The 21,591-nt window shown below is 60.3% G+C and overlaps 1 protein-coding gene across 3 annotated transcripts in view; it reads left to right on the plus strand.

The window, feature by feature from the left end:
• ZC3H3 (zinc finger CCCH-type containing 3) overlaps nucleotides 1-15,707 on the plus strand; it is a 74,207-nt gene extending 58,500 nt beyond the window's left edge. For all 3 annotated transcript variants that reach the window (XM_021090418.1, XM_021090417.1, XM_021090416.1), the window contains 3 exons: nucleotides 12,747-12,916; nucleotides 13,469-13,782; nucleotides 15,268-15,707. In XM_021090418.1, coding sequence (XP_020946077.1) covers nucleotides 12,747-12,916; nucleotides 13,469-13,782; nucleotides 15,268-15,299 — 516 coding nt within the window. In that variant the 3' untranslated portion in view covers nucleotides 15,300-15,707. The remainder of the gene's footprint in view (nucleotides 1-12,746; nucleotides 12,917-13,468; nucleotides 13,783-15,267) is intronic.

Genomic DNA, 21,591 nt, shown 5'->3' on the forward strand with positions numbered 1-21,591 from the left:
CCCCCTGCGCCGTCCCCTCTCTGGGAGCCACGCGCTGCTCCTCCTGCAGGAAGACTGGTCGCCAGATGTCACAGCACCGTGGCGAGTCCCCTCTGGCTCGAGTGGGGGGCTCCCCTTGATCACTGGCTGTCAAGTCAGCCGAGCTGCTGGGTTTGGCTCCTGGTTGAAGCGTGTGCCGTGGGAGAGGCTTTGAGGCTCCGGAAAAGCCTGCTCATCGCTGGTGGCGACAGCGCTCTCTCGGCTGCCGGGACCCGTTACCGGAGGTGCCCAGAGAGGGAGGGCGCTCCCCCACCCCGATGCGCGTGTGTGTCGGGGTGGACTCCGGGGGCCGTACCCCACCCAGTGGGTCTCAGCCCCTTGCTGTCACTGTCCCGTCTCACGGCCACGTGGTCCTGGCGCTTTTCGGGGCTGCAGGAGGTGCCCCCCCAGCCCTGGAGCCGCCGTCTCTCTGGGCGGCCTGGCTCTTCCTTGTGCTTAACCCCTGCATTCTGAGTGCGGGCGGGGGCGGGGGGGGGGATGCATTGCAGCTGGGGTGTCCCGGCTCCAGCCCCTCCCGGCGCAGAGCAGGGAAGCGTCTGAGCACATGCGTGATTTATCTACGGCCACCTCGGTACCCACCCCGCCCTCGGCTTCCCGCCTCCCTCACATGCTCTCCAGCCCTTCCTTATCACTCTGCCCCCTGCAAGCGTCCCCAGGAGCTGCTCTGCCTCTAGGGGGCTCCCAGCAGTGAGCCGAGGTGCCGGCCCCTCTCCGTGGCCACCCCTGTCCCCTGCCTCGTGTCCCCTGCTTCGTCCTGCAGGACCTCTGCTCTGGTTACATACACTCGGCCTGATGACTTGCCCATGGTACCGATTCTGTGTGTGTGTGTCTTTCTTTGAGGGCCGCACCCAGGGCATGGCCAGGGGGCGAATCTGAGCTGCGGCTGCGGACCTGCGCCACAGCCACAGCAGCACGGGCTCCTCGACCCACATCATCGAACCCGCGTCCTCATGGCTGCCAGCCGCGGCGGCCACACTGAGCCACAGCGGGCGCTCCCTGTGGTGCTCTCTCTCAGGCCAGAGTCCTGCCTTTGGCTGTGGGCACAGTCCCTCTGTTTTTGTCCCTGTGGGTCTTGTTCCAGGATCTGCCCCTACCCGAGGCCACAGCGGCCGTTCTCCCTCTCCTCCGGGGCGGTGGCGAGCCCCGCGAGGTGGGGCCGCCGTCCAGCCCCAGCTCCCTTGCTTGTAGCCTCCACGGCCTCGCTGCTTCACCCTCAGGGTTCGACTTCCTTTCTGTAAAACCGGGACGGTGGCGGGAGCCCCCGAGTGGGAAGACCTGATGACTAGCGTGCAGCCTCCCGAGGGAGCCCGGGGGCGGGGGGCAGGCCCCCCAGGACCCTGGCGTCCCGGCTCCCTCCGCTGTGCTGTGAGGGAGCGCCCCGCCGAGCCCCCCAAGCGGCGGCCTTCCCCCGCCCCGGCTCCGCCCCAGCTGCCCGTTCTTTCCGTCGCCACTGACCTGCCGACCTCCCGGGGGCCTCGGGAAGTAGACGCCGCAGGTGGGCAGCCTCTCCCTCGGGGGCTCCGTCGGGCTTTGCCAGCCCTCTGCCCCCAGCCACACCCTCCCTGCCTCTGAGCTCTTTGCTGGCGTCTCACACAGCCAGGCCCTCAGTGCAGGCACGAGACCTGGCTTCTCTCCTGAGTGTGTTTTTCCAGCAGGACTGCAGCCCCTCCTGCGGCCAGGCCGCGCTCCGCCGTGTGCAGCAGCCACTTCCCGTCATGGATGGACATTCGGGTGACGCCAGTGGGGCTGGGTTTTTTCTTTTTTCTTTTTTTTCCTGGCCGCATCCGTGGCATATGGAGTTCCTGGACCAGGGATTGAATCTGAGCTGCAGCTGCCACCTACACCACAGCTGCAGCAACTCTGGATCCTTAATCCCCGGTGCCAGGCCAGGGATCGAACCTGCACTGCTGCAGAGACAATGCTGGATCCTCAACCTGCTGCGGCACAGAGGGAACTCCGCAGGGGGCTTCTCTGAGTGAGCCCGCCTGAGCACCACAGCTTGTGTGGACACAGGGCGACGGCCTGTGCTGGGCCAGCTCCCACCAGCAACGAGGGAGGGTTTCGTTGTCACCTGGCCAGCACCTGCCAGCCTTCCCATGGGCATGAGGCGGTCTCACTGGGGCTTTGGTGGCTGACGGCATCTGGCCCCCGTGGGCTTATTGGCTGCTCCTGTGTTCTCTGGTGAAGTGGGGCTATCCTCATGGATTGTTTTAGGTATTTTGACTTAGGAAGTGTCCATGAGGATGTGGGTTCGATCCCTGCCTGTTCAGTGGCTTAAGGATCCGGCGTTGCCGTGAGCTGCAGCATAGGCGGCACATGCGGCCGGATCCCACGTTGCTGTGGCTGTGGCGCAGGCTGGCAGCTGCAGCTCTGATTTGACCCCTGGCCTGGGCACTTCCATATGCCACAGGTGTGGCCCTAAAAAGAAAAAAAAATTTTTTTTTAATTAAAAAATAAACTTTTTCCCTCTTTTCCCAGATTGTTTTGGCTATTTGGGGTTCCTTGATCTTCCATATAAGTTTTTGGATGGGTTTTTCTATTTCTGTTTAGGACAATAAAAAGGCCTGTGGGATTTTCGTAGGGATTGCGTCTCATCTGTAGCTCACTCTGGGTCATGTTGCCATTTTAACCCTGAATCTTCTCATCCGTGAATGTGTGCCGAGTTTTCATTTATTTAGCCTTTCACTTCCTTCATCTCCAGGCCCTCAGCCTGCTGAGCCTCGAGGGAGCGGCCGCCATTCGTTTCTTTCAGCAATGTTCTGGAGTTTTCAGCATGTAGGTCTTCCGCCTCCCTGGGTGGAAACCCCTTCCTGAGAATCTCACGCGCTTTGATGTGACTGTAAATGGGTTGTTTCTGTCTCCTTTTTAGGTTGTTTTAGGTCGTACTCACTGTAAACGGAGAACAATGCCAGTGATTTCTTTGTGTTCATTTTGTCTCCGGAAGTTTTGCTGAGGTCGTTTATTAAACTCTGAGAATTCCCTCGTGGATGCCTCAGGGTTTCCACACGGAAGATTACGTCGCCTGGGGGCAGACGCTTGCCTCCCTTAGACTTGGATGCCTCTTGGTCTCCCCCCTTCTCCCCTTGCTTCCGGTTTGTGCCCAGCTGCCCTGCTAGAGCTGGCAGTACCGTGCTGAAGGAAGGTGCCAGGCGGGAATGTCCTTGTCTTGTTGGTCATCTCAGAAAAGGGTTTTCGGCCTCTCACTGGCGGGCGTGCGGTTGGCTGAGGGCTTGGCCTAGTGGCCTTTGTTATGCTGGGCGGTCTGTTCCCTCCTGGTCCCGGCGTATTTGGTGTGCTTGTTATGAAACGGGTTGAGTCTTGTCAGACCTTTGCATCCGTTGAGATGAGCGTGTGGGTTTCCCCTTCGTCCTGTTACGCTGATCAGACACTGGTCACACTGAAGCAGCTACGTCGCTTGGTTGTTGGACGTGAACCGTCTTTGCGTTCTGAGAATAAGCCCCGCTGGGTCACGAGAGCGAATCTTTCTAGTGCGCTGCCGAATTCAGTTTTCCAGCATTTGGTTGAGGACGTTTGCGTCTGTATTCGTAGGCAATATTGATCTGCGGTTTCCTTTTCTTGTATCTTTGTCTGATTTTGGAATCAAAGCGGGGCTGTCCTCATAGATTGTTTTGGGTGTTTCGACTTAGGAAGTATTGCCTCCTCTTCACTTTCTTGGAAGAATTGAGAAGTAGGTGTTCATTCTTCTTTGCACGTCTAGTAGGCTTCACCCCTTGAAACCATCTAGGCTTGGACTCTTCTTTGTTGGGAGGGTCTTGATAACCGTGCACTTGACCCTGGGCCAACATGGGGCTGAGGGGCACCAGCGCCCCACCCCACCCGCAGCACGGGTGAAGGTCTGCCTCTGGCTTCACCGTCGGCCTTCCGTAGACGGGGCTCCACATCCACAGAGCCAGCCGGCCGCGGACGGTGTCGCGCCCTGGCGCCTGCTCATTGGAAAAGGTCCCGTTTACACGAACCCTGCAGTTCACACCCTGCTGTTCAAGGGGCTCCTGTGTGTTCGTCTGTGGTCAGGTGGCCTCTTTCTTCTTGAGTCCGTTTTGGTCGACTGCGTGTGTCTGGCAGTGGCGCGCTTCGTCTCAGTTACTAAGCGTGCACGTGTAGAGTTATCTGAGGTATTTCCTAATTATTTCTGATGTCTTCAGGGTCTGTGGTCACCTGTGTTTCACTCCTGGTATCGGAAATTTGTGATTTTCCTCTTTTTCTCTTTGTTTTGCTAGACGTTTGTTATTGTTACTGTTACTGACTTTCTGTCTTTTTTTAGGACCACACTCACGGCACATGGAGGTTCCCAGGCTTGGGGTCCAATCGGAGCTGTAGCTGCAGGCCTACACCACAGCCACAGCAACGCCGGATCCTTAACCCACGGAGCGAGGCCTGGGATCGAACCTGCAGCCCCTTGGTTCCCAGTCGGATTCGTTCGCCACTGCGCCGCGACGGGAGCACCGACGTCTGTTACCACCATTGATCTTTTCCAAGAGCCTGCTCTTTGTTTCATGAGTTTTCTCTTTTTGATTTTATTGATTTCTGCACTTACCGTTGTGGTTTCTTTGTGTTGCTTTGCTTTTATTTTGCTTTCCACCCCCCGGGTTCTTGCGGCGGGAGCTTAGATGATTGACTTGAAAATTTGTCCTCTAGGCGGTGTCCTCGTGACTCAGAGGGTGAAGGATCTGTCTGTTGCCACAGCTGCAGCTCGGGTTTGATCCCTGGCCCAGGAACTTCCACATGCTCCGGCTACATCCCAGAAAAGAAAAGAAAAGAAAATTGTCCTCTCTAAATTTAGTTAGTTGTGTCCTACAAATTTTGAAATATCATGTCTTCATTCAGTTCTTTTTTTTTCCTCCCTTGAGACTTGCGTTTTACCCACAGATTCTTTGCAAGTGTGTTGTTTAATTTCAAGTGCTTGGAGATCTTTCTGCTCTCTTTTGAGTCCCTCATGGTAAAAAAAATACCCACTGTCTGATGTTATTTCTTTTAAATTTCTTGAGGTCTAGGATATAGTCTACCTTGGTATTTATTCCATGGGTACTTGAAACGAATGTGTGTCCGCCTGTTGCTGGGTGAAGTATTCTATGAGTATCAATTAGACTTTGCTGGTTGAAGGTATTTTAGTTCTGTGTCCTTGCTGATTGTCCCCTTGTTTAGTCACTTGCTGAGAGTTGGGCACTGAACTCTCCAACTCTAATCATGGGCTCGTCTCTTTCTCCTGACACGTCTCAGTTCTTATTTCACATATTTTTTGTTTGTTTTTTTGTTTTTGTCTTTTGTCTTTTTAGGGCTGCATCTGTGGCATATGGAAGTTGCCAGGCTAGGGGCTGAATCAGAGCTACAGCTGCCGGCCTGCACCACAGCTCAGGGCAACGCCAGATCCTTAACCCTCTGAGCGAGGCCAGGGATCGAACCCCATCCTCATGGGTGCTGCTCAGGTTCTCCATCCCTGAGCCGCGATGGGAGCGCCTCGCAGATTATATTTGAAGTGGCTTTCCTGGACACAGCAGGTCAGATAGCAGATAGGGGGTATGTTTTAAAATTTACTCTGCCCATCTCTGCCTTTCGGTTGGTGCATTCAGATCACTTAGTGTTAATGTAATTATTGCTACCTTAGGGCATACATCTGCAGTTTGATTTTTGTTTTTGTTCTTTCTCTTTCCTTGTCCTGCCTTCCTGTGAGTTACCTGAGCAGTTTTCAGACTTTTGAGTTGTCGGTAGCGTTTTGAGGACTGTCTTCATGTGGCTTCTGGTGCTCACGCCAGGCGCTGCGTGTGGGCTCTGTAACTCACCAGCGTTTCCTCGGGTTGCCTTGGAGCAGCTCAGGTGGCGCGCAGGAGCCTCACCTTCCCTGCGTCTCCGCCTTCCCAGCCTGTCGCCGCCTTCCCAGCCTGTCGCCGCCGCAAGGGTTTCCTCTGCAGGCAGCAGACACCGTGCGAGCTTTGGCTCCCACCGTCCGAGCCAGCAGGGGAGGCTCGGGGCGCTTTAACGCCCTCTTTGCCTTGTTTTCCTTCCTGTCCTTCGGGTTTGTCTGGGTCGCTTTCCTTTCTGTCTAGGGAGCTTCCAGGAGCCACTTGGAGCAGGTCTGCTGGCGACAGAGGCTCCCCCTTTTCCTTCACCTGAGCGCCTCTTGCTCCCCGCATGCCTCAAGTGCCTTTTCGCAAATGCAGGGTTCTGGGTGGGCCGCTCTTTCCTGTCACCCCTGGAAAAATGTTGTCCCAGAGTTCCCGTTGTGGCTCAGTGGTTCATGAACCCGACTGGTAGGCATGGGGACTCGGGTTCGATCCCTGGCCTCGCTCAGTGGGTGAAGGACCCGGCGTTGCCCTGAGCCGTGGTGTAGGTCGCAGACGCCGCTCGGATCCCGCGTTGCTGTGGCTCTGGTCCCATCCTTAGCCTGGGAACCTCCATGTGCCGAGAGTGCGGCCCTAAAAAGACAAAAAACGCTGTTATCTCACTTTCTCCGTGGCATCTAGTGAGAGGCCCCCTGTCTTTTGAGGTTTGTCCCCCATAAAGAAGTGTCATTTCTCTCCGGCTGATTGAGCTTCATTTCTTTGTCTTTAGCCTTTGTGGGTTTGACGGCGATGCGTGTTTGGGTAGATTTCTTTGGTTTTTCCTGTTTAGGGTTCGCTGCGCTTCTTGACTCTGCAGGCCTGTGCTTTTGCCCAGTTGGCAAGGTTTGCGGCCTCATCCTCGGAGCCTTTCCTGCTCCGCCCACAGCCCCCGCTGCGTGGCCGTGTCAGCCTCCGTCGTGTCCCCGCGGGCCCCGCAGGCGCCTTCTTCGAGTCGGCGCTCTCTCTGTCGCGCACGTTGCTTAGTCTCTGCTCTCTGGCTTCCGGTTCTGACTCTTCCCTGTGTTCTCCTTTGAACCCGTAGCCTGAGTTTTTCATCGCAGTTTATTTTTCATCGTATTTTTCGGTTGTAATACTTCCATTTGCTTCTGCCTGGCGTCGTCTTTTCCTCGTTGAGACGCTGTTTTTGGGGTTCTAAGCATGCTTGTGATTGCCTGTGGAGACGTGTTTGCGATGCTGCGTTGAAGCCTTTGTCGCCCAACTCCAGCGCCTCTGCGTCTCTGGCGCTGCCGGTCTTCTCCCATTGAGTTTGAGGTCTTCCTCGCTCTTGGGACGATGAGTCATTTCCTCTTGACGCCTGGACATTTTGTCTGTGATGAGTGTCTGGCTCTTACTAGACCTTCGGTTTCAGCTGGTCCCACTCTGGCAGCTGGGCAGGGGTGGGGTTGCTGCCTTCTTCCTGCCCAGTGGGGATGGATGCCCTGGTTCCCCACTCTGCCTCCCCTGGAGCCTCCCTGGCCGGGAGGGGAGGGGTCCTGTGCTCCTGCTCCCTGGGCCTCCCCTGGCACCACCCCCGCAGGGCAGGGAGGGACGCCAGGGCCGAAGGCCACCGCTCAGCCCTTGATGTCCGCAGTGCAGGGCCGCGGTGTTGGGAGGCACCTGGCTGGGCCGCCCCTTATCTGCACCCGCTGTCGCTTCCAAGTCGCCAGCTGCCTCTGCTCCAGGTCAGGCCGACAGGAAGCCCCAGGCCCAGTGCTGGGCTCACTGTTTGGGCCCCAGGCCCCTGGCCCCCTGCCTCCCTCCCCCTTGGTGTCTCCTCCCGGGCTCCCCTGTGCTTAGCAGAGGAGTGGGGACGGATGTGTCGGCTTCACCTTCCAGGCAGGGGGGTCTTTTGATGCCGCAGTTGGCTTACTTCCCCCCAGAAATTGCCCTGTGGCCTCGGGGCTTCGCCGTGTTGGTGGGCAGGTGTGTCTCACCCTCCGTCCTGCTCTCCAAGCTCTTCTCCTTCTTCCGCTCCCGGTGGGCGCTGGCTCGCCCGAGACTTGCCCGGGTAACCGTCCTTTTCACCCAACAGATGCCAGCCTTGGGATCCGCGCCCGAGGCCTGGGGCCCTGGCCCTCCGGCGGCCCCGTGGCCCACTGCCCGGCCTGCTGCCTGCTCTGGGCTCGGTCTCTGCGCAGGCCCCTCACGGAGTGCTCGCAGGGGCTGCTTCCAGGCTCCTCTGCAGCCTGGGTCTAACCCGACGAGCCTCTGTGGAAGCCAGAATACCGACCTTGGTTCATCCCACTCACCTCAACTCCAGGCTTTATTTGGATTTCTGCGAGTTGCCGAGAATCGCTGGTTTCGGCCCCAGGCTGTCCCATTGCTTTTGGTGGCCAGTTTGGGACTGAATGATGACGCGATTGGGGCAGGCCCTGACCCCGGGCGTCTGCAGAGCATGGCAGGGGTAGGCGGTCCAGGGGGCGGGCAGGCTCCAGGCTGGAGAAGGGGCGGCTGCGGTTGTGGGGGTTGGCAAGGAAGCTGGTGAGTCACTGAGGACTGGGGACCACGACCGGCCACCCCAGGGGAGGCATTGCCGGCCCCCGTGAGGGAGGCCGAGGACAGAGATGCGCTGACGGGACCCCGTGGCGTGGGAAGGCCACAGCAGTGGCGGAGGCTGCTGTGGACAAGCCAGATGGAAGATTCCGGTGTGGTCTTGGTGCCCGCGCCAGCTCTGCCATGCTCCACACCTGGCCCAGAGCAGACAGACAGCAGGCATGGAGGGGCCCTGGGACACATGTGGCCCCCAGGAGCCACCGTGGCTGTGGCAGAGCCCTGGAGTGGATTTTGTGGAGGGCAGACTGGCATCTGGGGAGCGGGGTTGTGCCCACCCCGAGGGGACCGGGGCCTAGGGCCCATCGCAAGGCCGTAGGTGCCGGGCAGCACGTGGTAGGAAGCCCAGGGCAGCTCCCAGGCAGCTTGTGCCCATCATGTTTGAGGACTGGCTTCCTTGCCAGCCCCTCATGCCACCAGCCTCTGTCCTTTTGATCATGTGTGGTTTTTTGGGTTTTTTTTTTTTTTTTTTTTTTTGCTTTTTAGGCTGCACCCCATGACATACGGAAGTTCCCAGGCTAGGGGTCAAATCGGAGCTACAGCGCTGGCCACAGCCACAGCAATGCTGGATCTTTGACTCAAAGATTTAACGCCAGGGATCAAACCCACATCCTCATGGATACTCGTCAGGTTCGTTGTTGCTGAGCCACGATGGGAACTCTTGATCACATATATTTTTAAATTTGCCTTTCTCTGATTTTTTTTTGTTTTTTTTTTTAGGGCCACACCCATGGCTAATGGAGGTTCCCAGGCTAGGGGTCGAACTGGAGCCGTAGCTGCCGGCCTACCCCACAGCCTCAGCAACGCTGGGCGAGGTCAGGGATTGAACCTGTGTCCTCATGGATGCCAGTCGGGTTCGTTTCCGCTGCACCGTGATGGGAACTGCACCTTTCTCTGATTTGAGTGAGGCTGGGCACCCTCCCGGCACGTCCCTTACACCTTCTCTTCTGGAAAATACCTGCAGGTTTGTTCTTTCAGGAGAGTGGGGACATTTTTCCCTTGGGTCAGTTTCCTCTTAATGACGCATGGAAATTTTATAAAAGATAAAATATTTTGGTGTAAAATATTCTGGATCTTAATCTTTTGTCCATCACATTAGTGCCAAGTGCCTCATTTCAGTATGCGCTTTATTTCTTCACTTCCTCGTGCTGTAGTTTGAAGGACAAAGGCTCCTGTTGTAATGGACGTCTCGCCCTCTCCACGTGCGGGTCCTGGCGTCTTGTTTGAGCGTCTTGTGTCGCCTCCAGGCTCCCTGTGGGATCGTTCCCTCCGCGACCTTCCCAGGTCCGGCCCTGTGCGGGAGAGCCCTCACCCGAGGGCCTGGCCTTGGCTCCTCTGCCTCAGGCTCCCTCAGTCCCGTGTCTTCTGCTCACGGCTCTTGTCCTGAGCCTGTCCCACACCCTCTGCTGATTTGAGCTTTGCAATAATTCACAACAGGGAAGGAAATTCCTGCACCTTTGTTTTTCATGGCTATTTTAGCTCTTCGTGCCCTGCCAGAAATGCATTTTGCATTCAAGGTAGTTCTGTAGAAGTCGGAATTTGGAGGCGGGTTGTGCGGAATCCAGGCCTCAGTTCGCTGACAACTGCTGCCTGTGTCTCCAGAGGGGCTTTTGCCCACAGCAGGGTCCCTCTCTCGTCACACGGGCCTCCCCTCTGCGCTGGTTTAGTGAAGTTCTTGCTTGTCTTGCCTTTGCTGGATTTACTTCTGTCGCTTTTATTGTTGTTACAGATACTACAGTCCTCAGCTGTAGTTTCTCACTGTTCATTGGTGCAGAGACACAGAATTTTTTTGGCTACACCTGTGGCACCGCAGTGACAACCCCAGATCCTTAACTGCTAGGCCGCCAGGGAACTCCTGGGCATACAGTTTTTAATATTGATCTTGCTTCTAGCAACTTTGCTGAACTACCTTAGTAGTTGTAGTAATTTATCCGCACATTCTCCTGGGTTTTTCTTTTTTCTTTTTTTTTTTTTTTTTGGTCTTTTTAGGACCGCACCCACGGCATGTAAAGGTTCCCAGGCTAGGGGTCGAATCAGCTATAGCTGCGGTCTACACCACAGCTCAGGGCCACACCGGATCCTTAACCCACTGAGCGAGGCCAGGGAGCGAACCAAAAACCTCATGGCTTCTAGTCGGATTCTCCTGGGTTTTCTACATAAATAATCATGTCTTTTGCAGAGAGTGACCATTTTTCTTCCTTTGAGTTTAAATGTATTTTCTTTCTTTGTCCACCCTGCCTGTAAGCCCAGTGTGGTATTGACTGGTGAAGGCAGTGGGATTCCAGCCATGCCCCTTGGCAATTGATGTTTTCTGGAAGGTTCTTTCGGGAACCTCTGTACCAAGCTGAGGAAGTTTCCTTTTGTCACCAATTTTCTAAACTTGGTTCTTTTCCTTTTTTTTTTTTTGTCTTTTTAGGACATCTCCTGAGGCATGTGGGGATTCCGGCTTGGGGTCCAATCAGAGCTGCAACTGCCAGCCTACACCACCACAGCAACACAGGATCCTTAACCCACTGAGTGAGGCCAGGGATCGAACCTGCGTCCTCATGGATGCTAGTGGGGTTTGTTAACCCCTGAGCCACAACAGGAACTCCGGCCTGAATGTTCTTTCATCATCTGGTTTTGGTCAGGTTTTGGCTTGGAGGTCGTTCCGGTGCAGTAACGAAGCTGAAAGATGTGTCCCCTGCTTTCCTCTTCTGTGGCCTGGTTCCTGTAAGCTTGGAACGAGGCGGCTCTGGACTCCGGTGGGCACCTGCCCAGCACTGTCCTTATTGTTCGACTGCTAATTCACGTTTCTCTGGGGGTGGGAATGGTCGTTCAGGTCTGTGCCAGTTCTTGTCACTGGTTCTAGGACTTGCAGGCTTCATCTGCGTTTCATCGGTGCTCTCGAGTCATGGGCGTCAGGCTCGTTGACTCCATCGGCTTGATGTCTGCCAGGCTCCCGCCACGTCGACAGCTGCCAGCATTGTTGGCATGTTCCTCGTAGCCTTTGTGTGCTCCTTGTCTTTTTCCCCTAATTTGATCCGATTGGACGGTTTTGTCACTATTTTCAAAGAACCAGATTTTGGCTTTCTTGGCCTTGTTGCTCCCTTGATTTCCATTCTTTCATTTCCTTCGTTCTCCTTTCTTTGGATCAGTTTCAACCCTGGCCCTGACTCGGGAGGCCCATCCTCTTTGCCGATGCTGCAAGCCTGCCTGGGAGGACTGCCCCCCGCGTGGCTTCTGCTGCTCCGCAGAAGGCGGGGCGTCACTTTGGTCGTCATCAGGGTCTAGAGGCCCCCCGACCGCCCTTGTTTCGTGGTGGGTCAGGGAGCGGCCTAGCAGCGACTCCGTCGTCTCCGGATCTGCAGCGCTTGGTCTGTGCTTGGTTCCGCTCCTTGCCCGACCGTGGTCTAACGCCATCCCGGGCCTTCAAGGTCGGGAAGAGCTGGGTCCTCCGTGGCTCTGGTGCCCACCCTCCTCCGCCACTCGCCTCTCTCGGAAGCTCTGGGACGAGTTGCGAAAGTTCTAGGTTTTGGTTGTTCTCGGGAGGGCGGCGAGTTCCGACCAGCCCCCTCCGTAGACGGTCAGCCAGTGTGAACCACGCGTAGGAGTTTGCAGGTTCTAGTAGCCGCTTAGGAAAGTAAAACAAAACCGGGGAGGGGAGCTGATGTGACCAGTGGGTCACGAATGTCAGGGCGACGGGGAGGAAACCCGAATGCCACCTTTGCATCATGCTCCCTGTGGTCCTGGCCGCTCCCATCCCAGGGCCGGAGGCCGGGGAAGGGCAGGCCTTGGGCAGAGGCTTTGTGGTCCCCGTGGGCCAGGCGGGAAGAGCTGAGGTTGCCTGGGCCTGCCCGATGGTGCCCCCTGCGTCTGCCAGGGATAGGTGACCCCTCGTGACAGGTGTGGTGATCGGGTGCGTGGCCAGCCTCCACCTCGTGCTTCTGGGCCTTGGCCAACCTGCCACACCTCTGGGCTTGAAGCCTAACCCACCCCCTCCACAGTGAGCACCCCCCGGGCCAGCGCCCCCCACCCCCCGTCCTCTGCCAGGATGGGTGGGCTGCGGTCAGGAGGAGGAGTTAGTGCCCCGGGAAGCCCCCAAGCCAGCCCTGCCGTAGGTCCAGGCCCAGGGCTGAGCTGGGTGGTGTTGGTACAACCAGGGCAGCAGCACCCTTGCCCCTCGACTAGCTCAGGGGGCATCTCAGAGCGGGGCCTCTGGCCTGCGGGCCTCAGTGCTCCAGCAGGAAGCCGTCCTGGACAAGCTCCCCTGACGGAGCAGGCAGGGCCTCCAAGCCGAGGCCTCCGCTGGCTTGCTCAACTGCACCCCTTTCCCCGCAGTGCAAGAAGAAGCACACGCTGCTGTGTCCTGACTTCTCCCGCCGGGGCGTCTGCCCCCGGGGCACCCAGTGCCAGCTGCTCCACCGCAACCGGAAGCGCCTCGGCCGGCGGGCAGCCACACCCACAGCCCCAGAGCCCAGGAGCAGGGCTTCCACCAGCCACGGGCCCAGGTGACGGGGACAGCGGGTGCCTCACGTTTCAGCTCCGGGAGGAGTCAGGAAGAAGCCCCCCTGCCCTGGGGGACTTTAGGACCCTCTGAGGGAGCTCCCACCCCATCCCCCATCCAGCCGTGGGCTTCGAACCCAAGGAGAAACCGCAGTCCAAAGTTGGCCAAGTCCCTCCAGGAGTGCCCCACCCCAGGCCCCGGGCTGGGCAGCCAAGGGCATCTCTGGCCCAAACCAGCCTATGGGGGCTGCCCGCCCCCGCTCCCCAGGAGATGGGGGATCCCGGGTGATGCTCACCTGCCCAGTGCGTACGAGAGCCCGTGTGGACGAGGAAGGCGCCAGAGGGTGAGGACGAGGTCCCAGCGAGCTGACTGCAGCTGCCTCAGGCTGGAGGCCCTGTCACTGTCACCAGCCTGGAAGCTGCATGGTGACACCTGCTGGCTGCTGGGACAGGCAGGGGTGGAGAGGGCCGGGAATCTAGGCGCTGGCACTCACCAGGTACACCCCTCGGGCCCTCGCTGCCCGCACTCACACCTCTGCTCCCTTCCTTTCCCGCAGGAAGTCCTCGGGCGCCCAGCGCCCCGCCAGACAGACCACCAGCTCCCCCACTGCCGAGGCTGCAGGCTCGGCCTCCCCCCCCTCCTCCCCGCGGGTGTTGCCTGCGGCCTCTTCCTCCCCCTCCCCCTGCTCCCCCCCTTCCGCCTCCGCCTCCCCCTCCGCCTCCCTGTCCTTGGACCAGGATGCTGCCTCTGCGGGGACCGGCTCCAGCAGCCTCTCCAAGCTGCCTTCCTTCATCTCCCTGCAGTCCTCGCCGAGCCCAGGGGGCCAGCCCGGGGCCCGGACCCCCAGGAGCCCCCCCACCAAGGACTCAGGTAGGCCGTCTGGCCCCCCAACCTCAGACCCGTGGCGGGGGGGGGGGTTGCAGAATTTGGAAGTGGTTCCGAGAGGCCCGCGCGGACCGGGCGCTGCTGTGCCGTGTCCACCAGGCAGGTGCCTACCTGCAGGGCCAGCCCGGGTGCGAGCGCAGCCGCATCGCCCGCACGGACCACCCGAGCCGAGGGCTGATTTAATTAGAAAGCACCCATTTCTGTTAATTTGTTCTGGAAGATCACCGCACACTCCTGGAGAGAACAGATGTTCCCTCTCCCCCGATGAGCATTTGGGGCTTGGTAAATGGCTCCACTCAGCCTTGTTTAGGAGAGAAAAGAGGGTTTTATGGCTGCAAACGACCCTTTCTGTAAACATTTTACAGCTCTCCGCGCGTTTGAGTGACGATAAACCCCACGCAGCTCGGCGGGCTGCAAATTTGCCACCATACGGCTATCATTTTATTGTCATATTTCACAGTCGTAACGTTAATGGGAGATGCTGGCTGCAGCCTCCTCTCACGGCTCTGCTGAGCGGGCTCACTCGCCTGCAGCGGCCCCACCACTGCCCGCTGCTGGGCACCAGCCCCTCCACCTCCCTCCCTCGGGTGCCGGGAGGAAGCAGGCAGCCTGAGGCAGCCGCTTTTTTTGTTTTTGGAGTTAAATCAGGAGCCCTGTAACCAGCCCCAGGACCAGAGGCAGTGGGCAGCAGCCCCCCTTCCCTGCTCAGGCCTTGCCTACCTCCTGGAAGCCAGAGGGTCAGAGGGCGGCCTGGGAGGGCCCTGGGGCAGGAAGCCGGGCCACATCTGCCCCTGCAGCCACCCAGGAGGGGCTGCGCCCTTGGGGCCCGAGGGGCGCTGGGCCTGACTTCCGCCTCTGGCTTGGCGGAGCCTGTGCCTGGAGTCCTCAGCCCTGCAGTGGGGTCCCAGCAGGAGGGGCGGGCTGCAGGGTGACCAGGACAGGGCAGAGCCTAAGGGCAGCTGCAGGGAGGTGTCTGGGGTCAATGAGTCTGCTGTCCCTCGAGGTGGCCTGCGGTGCTCATGGGAGGGCAGCGGGTGCCCAGTGAGACGCACAGGGCAGGAGCCCTGCTCTGCTGTGGGAAGCCCCTCGTGTCCCCAGGCCTGTCACCCGGCACAGGGGCCTTGTCCCCCCACCCCCCACCCCAGCAGCTGCTTGCACACACCCTGGCTTTCATGCTGACAGCCTCAGACCTGCTCAGGTCGGGGCTGGGCTGTGTCTGCGCGCAGGCTCCCTCCCCCTGTGCCTGCAGCTCGGCCAGTGACCCAGCCACTGCCGGGGGCAGCCGCTCTCTCCCCGCGCAGCCCCGAGGCCGGGCCTGTACCCTGCTGGGTGCTAGACCCTGGGCGGGCAGGGCTGGTGGGCCAGAGGCTGGGGGTGGCCACACCCACCTGTGCTGCAGGCCTGAGCTTGGGGAGCGGAGGCCTTCCTCCCGTCGGGGGCTCCTGCATCTGCTCTCTGTTCCTGGAACAGGGAAGTCTCTGCACATCAAACCCCGCCTGTGAGGGCCCAGGGGCCCGGCCCGCGCCTACCTCAGGCCTCGTCCCCGTCCCCGGAGAGGAAGGAGGCTCTGCCCGCCCCACCACCGCCCCAGAGGAGGCACCGCCTGCCCCCGAGCGCCCCCCGGGGGCCGCAGGGCCGTCGCCCTGTCCACCTGGCTCTCAGCTCTGCGTGACCAGTGCCAGGCCTTGCCTCCCTCGGGCTGGGCCCCGCCCGCCTCCCCTCCCCCAAGTCCTCGCTTTGCCCAAGGGGGTGCCGGCAGGGCTCACCCCCAGACCCATCCCAACTGTGGGCGTGGCAGCGGCGAGCAGCGTGCCCCCGGTACCCCCCAGGACTCCCGCCCGAGGAAGAGACTGCGGGCAGGCCTCCCCGCGGCCGTTTCCTGTTCAGCAATAAAGGTTTTGTCCTGTGTCTGCTTGGCTGTCCTAACTGCCACCATGCCGCCGCCCAGCCCTGCTGGCCACCAGCTCAGACGATGCACGTGGGCCCAGAGCCTCCTGGGCCGCCACCCCCCCTTCCTCTGGCCCCTGCTCAGCCTCCCGCCTGCGGCCGGCCCCCAGCCTAAGCAGGGCGCACAGAGCGAAGGCGCAGTCCTCGGCCTCCGGGCGGGAACATCGGCCTGAGATGGCCAGAGGGTTGGGGCAGCCTCTGTCCCCAGTGTGATCTGTGGGTGGGAGAGGCCCAGAAGGGGGCGCCGGGGACATGCTGATGCCACAGGCTGGGCCGAGTCCCCCAGGCTGAGGTGCCCTCTGGAGCCCCTTCTCCGGGCACCTCAGGAGAGTGGCTGGGCCAAAGCAGGGACAGAGGACAGCAGGGCGGCCTGAGGGAGGAGGCCTCTCATCCAGCTGCGTTGGCCCCAGGGCCCCGGGGGAGGCCTGGCTGAGGATCGTGGCCTCCGCTGGGGACCTGTGAGGCCAGGGCCAATCCCTGGGGGGAGACAGGGCAGCTCAGGGGAGGTCCCTTCACCCCGGGAGGTGAGGGGCGCTCTGCCCGGTGCCTCCACGTCTCTACCAGTCCACCGCTGCCCTGGTTCCGCTGCGCCGCGTCCCCAGCCACCCCTGCCCCGGGCCCTCCTGCCCCCCGCGTGCCCCCCACCCCCCCGGAGTTGAGTCCGTGGCGTGACCACTCATCCTGCTCCTTCTGGGCCCAGGCTGGACGGACAGCCCTGTCCAGCACTGGCTGAAGGGCGTGAGGGCCATCCCACAGGTGCAGCTCTCAGGCCTCTGCCCACACTGCGTCCTCAAGGGTCCCACTGGCCAGAGAGGGCCCCTCAGCCCAGCCCCTGCTTGGCCAGGGCAGACACTCGGCCCCATGAGGATGAGGCGAGGATCCGGGGTCCTGCCCTTCGCCGGCTCCTGTCCCTGTGATGGCACAGCCCTGCGGCAGCCCTGAAGCCACAGGAACCAAAGCTGAGCCTGCGGTGTCACCACTCCAGCTGTGGTCCCATGGTGCTTGTCGCTGGTACCACGGCCCAGGGCCCCGCGCCCTGGGCCGACGTGTGCCAGGATCCTGCCATCAGGCCTGGCTGCAAGGAAAGGAGACTGAGTGGACCCTGCTGGGCGCCAGCCCACCTCCCAGCCTGGCTCACCCCGGGCGGGATTTGCAGGGCCACGTGTTCTTACCCAGCTACCCCTCAAGCCTCTCTGTGGTGGCCTTGGCCTGGGCCCTTGGCGGAACCCGTGGACTGGCACAGTGGGCACCGGGGGTCCTGCGCCTTGGCCTCCTGCGTCTTCCTCCCCAGGCTCCCTCTGGCCGCCATCCGTGAGCTCCTCCAAAAGGGTGACACTTGGATGATGGCGGGGGGGGAGCTTTTGCTCCTCCGCCTGGACAGAGTGGCAAGCCGGGCTCAGTGACAGTGACAGCCCCTCGTGCTGGCGGGCAGGCTGGCCAAGTGAGGCCCGAAGCCATGTGTCCACCAGGTGGCATGAGCTGGCGATGAGGGGCCAGCTTCTGCTGGAGAGGCCGGGGCGGGGGGGCGCTGTGGACGGTGCAGAGGTGATTCTGGGTCGGGTCTGGAGGGGGTGCTGGTGGGCGGGGGGGGCGCTCCCACTCCCCAGCACCCCCCCAGAGGCACCACAGCCCCATCCTCCGTTTTAAGTGCAGAGGAGTCCCCCCAGCCCAAGTCCCAGAGCCCCCGAAGAAAAGCCCTTCGGGACAGAAAGGCTTGGGGCTTCACGTAGTGACGTCCATGAGGCTGGCTGGCCGATCACCACTCACCCCAGCTCAGGAGCCGCATCCAGAGGCAAAAATGACTGTCCAGACCCCGCCCTGTTGTGGGGGACCTGGTCCTGAGAGCCGGAGAGGGCCCCCCACCTTGAGACCCCAGCCCTGCGCACACCGACCACAGCACGGAGACAGCGAGCCGCGTGCAGTTTGAAGTTGCTGGAATTGCAGTGTTTGCTGCCCAGCAGTGGGAACCTGACAGGCTGCGCAGTGTCCTTACCGTGCGGCGGTTTCTTTCCCGCTTTCTCATCCCCACACCTGCAGGCTGCATTTTCCAAAGATGCTTTAGCCGTGTGGGTCTCCCTCTCCTGACCTGTAGGAGGTGGGGTCTGTGCCTCCTTGGATGTGGGCAGACCCCTGCTGCACCTGTCTTTTCGGTGCTCACAGAAATGCCAGGTGCCACCGCCCGGCCCCCTTGGACCCTCACCCTGGGGACCGGCCACCATGCTGCGAGGAAGGCCAACCACTCAGCTGCCGTGTGGAGATGCCTGTCCAGCTACAGCCCCATCGTCTGCCAGCCACCAGCTGTCCGGTCCCTCCAGCCTTCAAGTTCTCGCAGCTGTCAGGGTCAGAGGGACCCACCCGGCCGTACCCAGGACAAAAGATCCACCACAGGGCCCGTGAATGCGGTGAACCAGGGACCCCCGGGCCACCTCCCAGGTGGAAGATGGTGGAAGCCGCCCCCGGGCAGGTGGCCTGGCACACAGAAGGTGCTCAGTAAGGGCCCCTGGGGTGCCTTTAACGACGAGTCCCACGGGTGGTCCCTGTGGCACTCCTTGGGTTCAAGTGCTGACAGGTCGGTGGGCGGGGGAGGCCCCAGGACGGCGTGGTGGAGCTGGATGGGGAGAAGGTGCCCTGTTCCGGGGCAGCGTGGGATTGGCACGTGCTCCTCTCCTGGCTTCCAGCATCGAGGGAGCTGGGCAGACAGCCTTGTTCTGCTGGGCCGCCGTGGGCACCCAGCACACCTGCATGCCGACCCTGCGGCCCTCTTGCCAGCCACGGCCGTTCCTGGCAGATGGGGGCCCACGGCCGGCTGGGAGCACCTCCGTGTACTGGCCCCACTCTGGGTCCACCAGTGGCAAGAGGGACTTGCTTTCTCTCTCCCTCTCTCTTTCTTTCCTTCTTTCATCTTTTTAGGGCCGCGCTTGCAGCATATGGAGGTTCCCAGGCTAGGGGTCAAATCAGAGCTACAGCTGCCAGTCTGCACCACAGCCACAGCAACGCAGGATCTGAGCCACGTCTGCAACCTACACCACAGCTCGTGGCAATGCCGGATCCTTAACCCACTGAGCGAGGCCAGGGATTGAGCCCGCATCCTCGTGGACGCTACTCGGATTCCATTTCCGCTGGGCAACGACGGGAAGGCCAGGGGGGAGTTTCTGAAGAGAAAGGGGCGAGCCTGGAGCCACTGCCAGATCAGGAAGGGACAGCACCTTCCCCGGTTGGGAGAGCCTGCCTCGCCCACTCTCCACTCTGCAGGGCACCAGCCGGTCGTGCAAGCCCTCCAAGGCCCGAGGCTCTGCCAAGGCCACACAGAGCCAGGGAGCAGGCTGAGTGCAGCAAGTGCACCAGAGGGCTGAGGGCCTCCCCGGGGGCTCTGGCGCCCAAGGCTCGGGGACGGCCAAGGGCTGAGGGCAGGTCTCCTGGCCCAAGACCTTGTAGGAAGCCAGTCCGACCCCAAGGCTGAGTCCAGGGCTGGGGGAGCTTACCAGGCGCCTAAACCAGGCAGGAGCATATGGTGCTCTGCTTGGTGCCAGGGTGCCCCGCAGGCCCCTGTGCCACCCCCACCCCCACTTCGGAAAGCAGAGTCTCTGCCACAGGCCTGGCTCTGCTGTCCCTCCCCAGGGAAAGGAGTTCATGAAGGACCTGTGTGCGTGACCCAGTGGCCAGCCGGCTGGCGCGGGGCCAGCAACCCTTGAGCATAACATTTTGGGGCTGGGTGTGGGGACCGTCTCCGATTTGGTGTGGCTGGCTGTGGACCTCGAGGTGGCTCAGGGTGGGCTTGGGGGGGTCGGGGCTGACCTGCAGGACCACCCTGGCCTCACCTGCCCGACTGCACCTCTCAGGACAAGGCAGGCGAGTGGGTGAGACCAGAGATGTCGCCGGGGCGGGGCTGTGGATCGGTGTCCCTTGTCCTAAGAACAGGAGCTGTGAGGAAGGCTCCTGCTGGCACAGGCCCCGCCCCAGCACCTCCTGAGCTTGGCACTGAACCCCGAGGGGCCAGGGGCCTGGCTGGTCCAGTGGACTGGCTGGAGCCGCAGAGGCAGAGGCGAGATGGCCGGACAAGCAGCCCAGTGCAATGTTCTCACTCAGAAGGGCAGACGCACCACCGGCTCGACATGCGGCATCTCCCCTCTGAACACCGAGGGCTTTAAAGGGGACCTCGAAGTTTGCTGATGGGCAGCATTGTCACTGCTGTGGCTCGGGTTGCTGCTGTGGCACAGGTTTGATCCCTGACCCAGGAACTTCCACGTGCTGTGAAAGTGGTGAAAAAAACTTAAAAAATAAAAAGAGCCCCAAACCTGGCAGGGAATCTGGCCTGGAGCCCAAGCACCTGGCCTGGGGTCTCGGTCCTCCCACTGGCTGGACCATGCCTGTGGCGTGGGTCCTTGCTCTAGGTGTGGCCCTGCCTCGCCACAGAGGAATGTGGGGGCAAGGAGAAGGGGCGAGGGGTAGCCAGCATGTGCAGTGGGGCGAGGCCATGGTGTCTTAGGCTGCGAGGCTTCCCTCCTCATTGTATGACATGTCTCTTAGAAAATAAGAGACGGAGGGCTTCCCATCGTGGCTCAGCAGGTTACGAACCTGACAAGCATCCATGAGGATGCGGGTTGGATCCCTGGCCTCGTTCAGTGGGTTAAGGATCCGGCATTGCCATGAGCCGTGGTGTGGGTGGCATATCCCCTGTTGTTGTGGCTGTGGCGCAGGCCAGCAGCTATAGCTCTGATGCGACCCCTAGCCTGGGGACTCCCATATGCCGGGGGTGTGGCCCTCAAAAGCAGAAAAAAAAATTCATGCTATGGCACAGTGGGTTATGAATCCGACTGCGGTGGCTTGAGTCACTACAGAGGCATGGGTTTAATCCCCAGCCGGTCGCAGTGGGTTAAGGACCTGGCATTTCCAAAGCTGTGGCATGGGTAGCAGCTGCAGCTCAGATTTAATTCCCGGCCTGGGAGCTTCCATATGCCATGGGTGCGACCATAAAATAAAATAGACATCCATGCCAAGAACAAGGCAAAAACCCTGGTAGATAAATGCCCCCGCACAAGGCTAAGCTGCCCCTGGGGACTTCCTGCCCAAGTTCCTCCAGACTTTTCCTTCTGTGCATACATGATTGCATTGAAGAGTGAATCTTTAGGAGTTCCTGTCGTGGCTCAGTGGTTAACGAATCCGACTAGGAACCATGAGGTTGCGGGTTCAGTCCCTGCCCTTGCTCAGTGGGTTAAGGATCCGGCGTTGCCGTGAGCTGTGGTGTAGGTCGCCAACGTGGCTCGGATCCCCCGTGACTGTGGCAGTGATGTAGGTTGGCAGCTGCAGCTCCGATTGGACCCTTAGCCTGGGGACCTCCATATGCCATGGGTGCAGCCCTGAAAAGACAAAAGACAAATAAATAAATAAATAAATAAGGTGAGTTTTTAGGAGTTCCATTCGTGGCTCAGCAGTTAATGAACCCGACTAGAATCCGTGAGGATGTGGGTTCGCTTCAGTGGGTTAAGGATCCAGCATTGCCCTGAGCTGTGGTGTAGGCTGGCAGCTGCAACTCAGATTCAACCCCTAGCCTAGGAACTTCCACATGCCGCAGGTGCAGCCCTAAAAAGCAAAAGAAAAAAAAATTAAATGTCAAAGTCATATAACAACAGTACATAGAATGAGGGGCCCCTCCCATCTCAGTTGACCCTGGAGGGCGGTGGCAGGGACCACTGCCCTGCTCCGGGTGAACCCACTCCCCCACAGTTCCTACCCAGTCACCCAGGCCTGGGCAACCTCGTTTTGTGAGCCCAGCCCTCCCTGGCACTGGAGGCTCCCACCTCCACTCCCCCTCATCCCCCGACCCCACCCAGCACAGCGCCCCCGCCA

The sequence above is a fragment of the Sus scrofa genome, chromosome 4 (genome assembly GCF_000003025.6).
Source record: "Sus scrofa isolate TJ Tabasco breed Duroc chromosome 4, Sscrofa11.1, whole genome shotgun sequence".
NCBI classification, from domain to species: Eukaryota; Metazoa; Chordata; class Mammalia; order Artiodactyla; family Suidae; genus Sus; species Sus scrofa.